Here is a 9,957-nt window from a genome sequence, read left to right as displayed (position 1 = left end):
AATCAATAATCAATAACTCCAAGACAAGGAGAGAGTAAGATGAAATGATTTTGAGACTATCCTTGGAAGACATTCTTGTAGTGAAAAACCATTTTATGTTCTTCCTTGATTTTAGTTTCCGTGGGCTTTTAAATTAGGTTTTTCTCTTATGAATGTGAAGATTCATACTCAAAAATCACTGCCATTGAGTCGATGCAGGGTAGAATTGCCCCATGAGTTCCAAAGACTGTAACTTCTTAGGGAAATAGAACCCACCCCCAACCCCTCCCACCCACTCAGCCTTTCTCTTGGAGAGCAGTTGGTGGCTTTCAATTTGGGACACTGCAAAATCACAGTTTTAATTAGTAGAAGAAGACTACAGTGTGAACACTTCTTGGCTCTGGGCTCTGCTGGAATGGGCTAATTAAAGGGATAGCAAATAGATTGGTTGTTCCAGTGCAGGGCTTACCATGGTTTATGATTATGGTTTCTGAGCCTCATCAATCACTGTGTAGACTGCAACGTCATGACACAAATACGTAACTGAAAATGAATTTATTCTGCAAACTTTCATCCAAAGCACAATAGAAAGAGACACACAAAAAAACAAACAAAACAAAACCAAAAAACAAAGTACAATAGAAGTTAAAAATAGATGTTTAAAAAAAAAAGTGTTATTCGGTCTTAGAGAGAAGTCACTGGGTACTGGCCAATTCCAGAAAATGTTGCAAGCCTGGTAGAATCTGATGTGTGCTCAAATGCTGACCAGAACTCAAATAAAAACTAAAGGGGCAAGAAACACCAAGCATCTTGATGGTGTGCAGGAAAAGTTGCTGGCATTGCTGACCCCCTTTGAAGCTGAGAGCAATAAAGTAGGCAGTGAAGGAACTAGGGGCCACTCAGGGAACAGCCCCCCACTTCAGTTCATCAAAGTTAGCTCTCTAGTATTAGCCCCACCTCAAAAAATGCGGGCCTTTCCCTCTTTGAAGTTAGGAAGGGGTCTTGGCTGTACTATAAAGGTTTCTGCCAGCTTCTATTGAGTGCCATTGGTTTGACTCCAAGTTGCATCAACTTCATTTAAAATCGAATACTGGAAACTATGCCTTCAGTGTTTCAAAGACTCAGCTCTGTTCCAGCCTTTGACCATCGGAATGTTTCAGCCGTTTGTTGCCGTGCGTCAGTCCAATGCACTGAACGTTTTCATCAACTTCCCTGGTCTTCTTTACCAAACATGATGCCCTTCTCTGGAAGCTGGTCTTTCCTGAAGTTGAAGTCTCAGGCAATATTCTATGATCCATAGGATTTTCACTGGAAGCTTTTCCAAAGAAGATTCTCCCTAGTCTATCTTAGTTGGGGGCCCTGCTGAAACCTGGTCACCCTGGTGATCCTGCTGGTCTTTCAAACACTGATGGCATAGTTTCCAGTATCATAGCAACATGCAGGCCACCACAGTATGACAAACTGACATATGGGTGGTGCTGGTATATGGCTTGACCTAACCTCAAACTTCTATGTCCTCCATAGCCTCAGATAGGGCCAGTGTTAAGTACTCGGGGTCAGTTCCTGACAGAGGGTAGGTGTCAGTGTGAACAATGGAACCCATGTTATTTCAAATAGGACAGACACATTCAAGTCCCATGACATGAGGAGATGTCTTTGTAAAGAAACTGTGGGGCCACCTCTTCAAATGTGAGGAATTTCAAGGCCCACAAGCAAGTTAGGAGAGAAAAGGCTTTAATGGGATGAGCAGCACCATGGGTGGAGACTTCCAGCACAGGTAGCTTGAAGGCTCCTGTTCTTCTCCCATCCATACACCGGTCACCGCTGCAGTGCTCTAAGGTCATGCAAGAATTAAGTCCTCGCTGCTCAAAAGCCACACTGGGGTTTGGATCTGGGAGTGAAGTGAAGACGTTTTCAAATGCTATCATCCTCCCAAATCCAGGGCATTCTTTCATTAGAAAGCGGTCCATTTGGCTCTGAACTATATTTAGGGTTGTGGTTCAACCATGATCAAAGTTAAACTCCAGCCAACAAACAGTCCTTGAACTAACTACAAGCTTTTCTTTCTTGTTGTGTTTTATTGTGTTTTGTTTTGTTGTCATTGGCTTGTTTTTGTTGTTGTTTTGATTTAGTTTATTGCTTGGTTTTGCTCTGTCTTGTTTTTGTGCATGTTATTATCTCCGCAGGTCTGTCTAAATAAGACAGGCTGGATGAACAATCTGGAGGAGAAAACAATGGGACTGACGGTTCCAGGGGGACATGGGAAAAGGGGAGGTGGGGAGAAAGGAAGTGGTGTTAACAAACCCAGGGACAAGGGAACAACAAGTGATCCAAATCGGTAGTGAGGAGGGTGTAGGAGGCCTGGTAGGGTGTGATCAAGGGTAATGTAACCAAGAGGAATTACTGAAACCCAAATGAAGGCTAAACATGATAGTGGGACAAGACGAAAGTAAAAAAGAAATAGAGGAAAGAGCTAGGAGACAAAGGGCATTTATAGAGGTCTAAATAAAGGCATGTACATATGTAAATATATTTATATATGACAATGGGGATATAGATCTATATGCATATATTTATAGGTTTCGTATTAAGGTAGCAGATGGACATTGGGACTCTACTCAAGTACTCCCTCGATGCAAGAATACTTTGTTCTATTAAACTGGCATTCCATGATGCTCACCTTCCTGACACAATTGCTGAGGACAAAACAGGTGCATGAGCTAAGGTGACCAGATTTAAAGTGGAACACCACTGATGGGGGGTGGGGTGTCTTGATGAAAAATTTGGTCTATATGGACCAAATAGACCATTCCCTAGCTTGTCGTGCATTCTTTCCAAAAATCGGGACTTTTTAAAAACGCCAAAAATCGGGACTGTCTGGTCACCTTAGAAGAAAGCTGATGGTGCCCAGCTATCAAAAGATATAGCACCTGGGGTCTTAAAGGGTTGAAGGTAAACAAGTGGCCATCTAGCTGAGAAGCAGCAAAGCCCACATGGAAGAAGCACACCAGCCTGCGTGATCACGAGGTGTCGAAGGGATCAGCTATCAGGCATCAAAGAACAAAGAATCATATTATTGTGTGCTCACTTCCCCAAGACGATCACTGAAGACATATGGGTGCATAAGCAAATGTGGTGAAGAAAGCTGAAGGTGCCCGGCTATCAAAAGATATAGCACCTGGGGTCTTAAAGGGTTGAAGGTAAACAAGTGGCCATCTAGCTGAGAAGCAACAAAGCCCACATGGAAGAAGCACACCAGCATGTGCGATCACAAGGTGTCGAAGGGATCAGGTATCAGGCATCATCAGAACAAAAATTCTTATCATTGTGAATGAGGGGGAGTGCGGAGTGGAGACCCAAAGCCCATCTCTGTAGGCAATTGGACATCCCCTAACGGAAGGGTCGTGGGGAGGAGACAAACCAATCAGGACGCAGTGTAGCAACGATGAAACATATAACTTTCCTCTAGTTCCTAAATGCTTCCTCCCTCCTCCCCCCGACTATCATCTTCCCAATTCTACCTTACAAATCTGGCCAGACAAGAGGATGTACACTGGTACAGATAGGAAATGGAAACACAGGGAATCCAGGACAGATGATCCCTTCAGGACCAGTGGCGAGAGTGGTGGTACCGGGAGGGTGAAGCGAGGGTGGGGTGGAAAAGGGGAACCGATTACAAGTATCTACATATAACCTCCTCCCTGGGGGATGGACAACAGAACAACAGACAACAGGACAACAGAAAAGTGGGTGAAGGAAGGCGTCAGACAGTGTAAGATATGACAGAATAATAATTTATGAATTATCAAGGGGTTTACTTGGAGAACAAATGTTTTGAGAATGATGAGGGCAATGAATGTACAAATGTGCTTTACGCAATTGATGTATGTATGGATTGTGATAGGAGTTGTATGAGCCCCTCATAAAATGATTTTTTTTAAAAAGTTAAACTCCAAAATCCATCTTCATTTCATATACCTATTTGTATACAAATGGATTGTTTTTTACATTAACCTCATTTGCTCTTTATTAGATATTTAAATGCCCAAATAAATTTAATTTAAAGTAATGATTGCACCAAAGACCATTCTACCTCTGTAGTTGGCTGTGCTTCATAATCTCAGTATCATAAGAGTTACAGAAATGTAGTCGAGTGGGTGGGACGAGGGACAGGAAGGGTGAACATTTACAGGAAGAGAGTCTGGCTCTTTGGTTCACTACCTTCACCATCTCACTCGTGCTTCCCAAATTATTGTTTCTTTTAGCTCAAATGCATTGATTTTGGTTTAGGGGGTTAGTTGTTTATAATGGATCAATGTTTTTAAATCAACTATGTGCTTGTCATTCGTTTTTCTTTCTTTCACGTCAATAGTACTTAACTCCATGTTGGTAGTTTGTACTCCTTTCCTTACCTGATCCAGACATAACTGCTCATTCCAAAGGAGCCGTATGGGACAAGTGTGGATGGCCTTTTGACTTTTCTTTCTTTAGTGCTTATACAGCGGGGCCCTAAGGATGTGGCCTACTTGGACCAGGTTTCTGTTTCTGGCCCTGGTACCAAGGGAGGCTGTCTAGGAATAGTGGTTGCTTTCTCAGCACATCACTATAACGTTCCTTTGGGAGGCCCAAGAATCTGGTGGCTATCTTCCCAATCCCATCTTATTTTCCCTGAGAAAATATTCAGTTTCCTTCTTGGTTTACCAGTTCCCAAGGGGTTTGATTGAGGATTAACTTTTCAGCATTTCTAAATGCGTTGAGATTTCAGAAGAAAATTGTACATGAGGGAGGGGGAGGGGGAAAGTGAGCAACCGCTATTAAGGGCTCCAGTAGAAGGCAAATGTTTTGAGAATGATGATGGCAACAAATGTACATAATGTGCTTGACACAATGGATGTGTGTATGGATTGTGATAAGAATTGTACGAGCTCCCAATAAAATGATAAAAAAAAAGAAAATTGTATTTGGAATTGTTTGTCATCATTTCATGAATGAATGATGCTGGTACTGACACATTGACTTGTACAATCCAGCTACTCTAGATGCCAAATGACTTCACTGTTCTCCCTCTATCACTTATTAATGGGCATGCACTTTTTTATTAAATACTTTTATTGGGGGCTCTTACATCTCTTATCAAATTCCATACATTCATCCATTGTGTCAAGCACATTTGCACATATGCTGCCATCATCATTTTCAAAGCATTTTCTTTCTACTTGAGCCCTTGATATCAGTTACTCATCAGCCCCCTCCCTCCCCTCACTGCCCTCCCTCATGAACCCTTGATAAGTTATATATTATTATTTTCATATCCTACATCATCCTCTGTTGCCCTTTACCCACTTTTCTATTGTTTGTCCCCCTGGGAGGGGGTTATATATCGATCCTTGTGATAAATTTCCCCTTTCTCCCCCCACCTTCCCCTTATCCTCCTGGTATCTCTATTCTCATTGTTGGTCCTGAGGGGTTTATCTATCCTGGATCCCTGTGTTTTAGGCTCTTATCTGTAGCAGTGTGCATGTTCTGGTCTAATCCAATTTGTAAGGTAGAATTGAGGTCATGATAGTGGGGGAAAAGAAGTCATTAAAGGACTAGAGGAAAGTTGTGTGTTACATCGGTGCTATACTGCACCCTGACTGGCTCATCTCTTCCTTGTGACCCTTCTTTGAGGGGATGTCCAATTGTCTACAGGTGGGCTTTGGGTCTCCACTGCATGATCCCCCTTTCCCCCATTCACATCGGGTATGATTTTCTTCTGGGTCTTAGATGCCTGATACCTGATCCCATTGACACCTCATGATCACTCAGGCTGGTGTGCTTGCTTTTCAGATTGATGGCTGCTTGTTTATCTTCAAACCTTTTAAGACGCCAGACACTATATTTTTGATAGCCAGGCACTAGCAGCTTTTTTCACCACATTTGCTTATGCACGCATTTGTCTTCAGCAATCGTGTCGGGAAGGTGAGCATCACGGAATGCCGGGTTATCAGAACAAAGTGTTCTTGTGTTGAGGGAGGACTTGAGATGAGGCCCAATGTCCATCGGGCATGCATTTTGAAAAGTGCTTTGTACATCTTTTGCATGCCCATCCCTGAAAATCCTTTCCTATTTTAAGGCCTCTCTCCAGCTTAGCTGCTGTCATCGTGTTTGGGAAGTGTTGTTATTCGTTAATGCCGTGCCTTCCTTTTTACAGGAATAGAAGAACCACTGCTGGAGTTTGGCACACAAGCTGGGCTACAGACGTTGTTTTTTTCCTGAAAATAGTGCGTTGGGGGATGATCCCAGAGCTCCCTCTTGTGGCTTTCTGAAATAAACGCCTGTGAATTCTAAGTGATGACATCTGTTTTCATGACGCTAGTAAAGCCTCCCTCTGGGAATTCCACCCTGCACCTCCACTACCACTATGTGGGGAAGCTGGAGAGCAAGTTGGTGGACTCCACAAACAGCAGCACACTCACCACCGTCCTATACCTGATCATCTGCAGCTTCATCATCTTGGAGAACCTGATAGTTTTGATTGCCATCTGGAAAAACAACAGGTTTCACAGCCGCATGTACTTCTTCATCGGCAACCTGGCTCTCTGTGACTTGCTGGCTGGCATCGTGTATAAGGTCAACATTTTGATGTCAGGCAAGAAAACTCTCAGCCTGTCTTTGACCGTTTGGTTTATAAGGGAAGGCAGTATGTTTGTGGCTCTTGGGGCCTCCACGTGCAGCTTGTTGGCCATTGCTATTGAGAGGTATTTGACTATGATCAAAATGAGGTCTTACAATGCCAACAAGAAGTACCGTGTCTTCCTTCTGATTGGGATGTGCTGGCTCAGTGCCTTATCGCTAGGCGCCTTACCCATTCTGGGCTGGAACTGCCTCCACAACCTCCCTGACTGCTCCACCATCTTGCCTCTCTACTCCAAGAAGTACATTGCATTTTGCATCAGCATCTTCATAACCATTCTGGTGACCATAGTGATCCTCTATGCACGCATCTATTTCCTAGTGAAGTCGAGTAGTCGCAAGGTGACCAACCACAGCAACACGGAACGGTCCATGGCCCTGCTGCAGACCGTGGTGATTGTGGTGAGCGTGTTCATCACCTGCTGGTCCCCACTCTTCATCCTTTTCCTCATTGATGTGGCTTGCAGGGTGAAGGAGTGTGCCGTCCTCTTCAAGGCCCACTGGTTCATCATGCTGGCTGTACTCAACTCTGCCATGAACCCCATCATCTACACGCTAGCCAGCAAGGAGATGCGCCAGGCTTTCTTTCGTTTGGTCTGCAACTGCCTGGTCAGGGGCCAGGGTGCCCACCCTTCACCCATCAAGCTTGCTCTGGATCCAAGCCACAGCAAATCAAGCAGCCACAACGGGCAACCACTCTCCGAAGATCAAGGACAACCTTCCCCAGATACACAGCTCACCCTGCATCACTGAAACAGCAAAACCCTAACAAATGTTCTTTGCAAGTGAGGATGCTGGCTTTCGGGAGCAGAGAGACTTCACACATTGCTCACTGTTAAATTACAGGGGGAGACAACACCCCCGCTGCAGGCAGCATGCCCAAGGGTTTCTTCAAGAGCTGGGACTCAGGAAATGTACTGTATGTAGCTTGACAGGCTGCTCATTGTTTGACTTCTTTGGGAGCAGAGCCCAAGGAATTGCTAACTTATTTCAATGCAGACAACATACTTGATGTGCGCGGCTCTCAAGCCCTCTTTGACTAGATTAATCTGCTTCCATGATTAGCATCTTTATGAATCTCTGTTGTTCTCCATGCGTCACACAAGTGCAAGCAGATAGTTTTGATAACTTTACATTTTGCTTATGGTTCAGAGAAGGCACTTATCTCTGTTATACTGCCTTTGTCCATTATTTGCTATGTGCTTCCTACATGATGTTGCAGTACATTGAGCTATATAGGTTATGCTGCACATGTGTTCTGATTGAACAAACAGCTATACGAGTATGGTTATGGGTTAGATGGACATGCTTATCTTGGAGGAGCCTGGTGGTGTAATGGGTAAAACATTGGACTATTCACCACAAGGTCAGCAGTTTTATTCCACTAGCTGCTCTGCAGGGGAAAGATGAGGGTATATCCTCCCATAAAGATTTACCGACTCAGAAACTGTCACCTCTACTCTGTCCTATAGAGTCACTCTGAGTCAGAATCAACTAACTGAATGGCAGTCCATTGATTTTTTTTTTCTCTTCATAGTCTCCTCCAATTGATAAAAAAAAAAAAAAGAAAGAAAGAAATCTAGATTTAAGCAAGTTTTTAAGGTACTACTTCCCCCAAAAGATTTTATCCATGACTGGTCCTAATATGCAGATCTGACCTCACCTACATTGCAAATTGAACTGAGTCGGTGGACATAGGTTCTGCTCAATCAGGGCCTGGCATTTTCTCAATTATATGTTCCTAACATAATTGTAAAGCAGATCAAGAAGCTAGATTACCTATTTCAGCATTTCTCTAGCTCGCAGAAAACCAGCAAAGGTCTCGCAGGGTTCCAAAGAAAGACTCACAAGGGCCGGGCTGTGAAACAGACTGTGGGTCTGTTAGCATTTCCGAGTCACCAGAGATAGCAATTTGTCTAAGGGAATGACCCGCACTTAGGCCTTTATTCGAAAAGCGCCAAGTCAATATTAGAAAGCAAAGTTCACAGCTTCCTGAAAGTTGATGATAACATAAGAATAGTTTATTTGTTTGGTTGGAAAGCATCATCTGGCACTTCTTTGCATTCTTCAAAAAGATGTTTTAATAAAAGGTTGAACTTGTACCAGTCTGTTTACCTTATAAAAGGATTACTGAGAAGGCATTTATATATATATATATATATTACTCCCCAAGTACTCTACATGTAAAACAAATATGTGGGAAAATACTCATGAATGCAGTTGTTATAAGCATATGTTGATGTTTTCTGTCAGTTCTTTGCTGTTTTAAAAGACCTTAAAAAGGAGCCTTAATTGAGCAAACTACTCCTCAAAGACCCTGGGGGGTTAGATTCCACATACTGATGGGATTTCATGAAAAGCAGTGCATTCAAGTATTAGTTAAGGAAATGGAAAACAATAAAGACAGTGAAGAGATGAAATCTTCGGTATTGCATTTTCACTTTTTTATACCATAGTCTTGAGTTGCTTTGGGGCCCTGATGATCTAGTAAGACTAACATGGCATCATCCTGTCTTCCCTAATCTCTAAACATTTCGGCGGCATCCATTCATCGACTATTCCGGAAGTCCCTAGTAGGAGACAGCAATGCCATGGTATTGTGCACACTGCTTTGGATAAACCAACAGTCTTAAACAACCTGAAATAAATGTACAGCAGTGTGCTTATTTGAAGTTACAAAAAAAAAAAATCAACTTTGATCCATCATTTAACTTAAGTCTCCACTCGGTACATCCATCACTCACTAGGCTGAGGGAACTTACAAGTTGAATATTTCAAATCCATAATCCTCAAGTTTGATGATAGGTGATCTCACATGCCACAGAGAACCTGTGTATTAAATGGCATTTCAATTAGTAACCTTTATTATGTTCAGTATATTTGTTTAAAAATAAAACAGAACTTTCATATAAACTTGTTCTTGAGAGTCCATGTTGTGGAATTATTACCCCAAGGGCCACCAGTGGGGTTGTGGGAAGTGTCGGCCTTGCTTCTCACTTGATACAAGTGCTTCCCAGTCTTCCAGAAACTGAATCACTTCAAGAACCTCCAATATCATTTTTTCTACCACCTCACTACCATAATGTGTTGGTGACATTACTTATACTGATTTTTATAGGCCCACGTGGTTTTAAGAAAAGTCAACGTATTTCCCCTTAACTAGGGAGAAAAATGTAAGGGTTATAGCAATAAAAATAGAGATGAAAGAGATGGGATATCTATCTATCTATATATCTCTATCTCTATCTATCTATCTATCTATCTATCTATCTATCTATCTATCTATCTATCTATCTATCTATC

At 42.6% G+C, this 9,957-nt stretch overlaps 1 protein-coding gene across 1 annotated transcript in view; it reads left to right on the top strand.

Moving 5' to 3' along the window:
- The window catches only part of S1PR3 (sphingosine-1-phosphate receptor 3), a 28,849-nt gene extending 21,300 nt beyond the window's left edge, over window positions 1-7,549 (top strand). Inside the window, 2 exon segments of the mRNA XM_004718119.3 lie at window positions 6,173-7,340; window positions 7,342-7,549. Coding sequence (XP_004718176.3) covers window positions 6,313-7,340; window positions 7,342-7,423 — 1,110 coding nt within the window. The 5' untranslated portion in view covers window positions 6,173-6,312 and the 3' untranslated portion in view covers window positions 7,424-7,549.
- Window positions 7,550-9,957: the final 2,408 nt, after the last annotated feature.

This window comes from Echinops telfairi, unplaced genomic scaffold, assembly GCF_000313985.2.
Source record: "Echinops telfairi isolate 266 unplaced genomic scaffold, ASM31398v2 ScPeMD7_1;HRSCAF=3_0, whole genome shotgun sequence".
In the NCBI taxonomy this organism is placed as follows: domain Eukaryota; kingdom Metazoa; phylum Chordata; class Mammalia; order Afrosoricida; family Tenrecidae; genus Echinops; species Echinops telfairi.
Note: the sequence above shows the minus strand (reverse complement) of the source record. Positions and strands in the feature narration are given on the sequence as shown.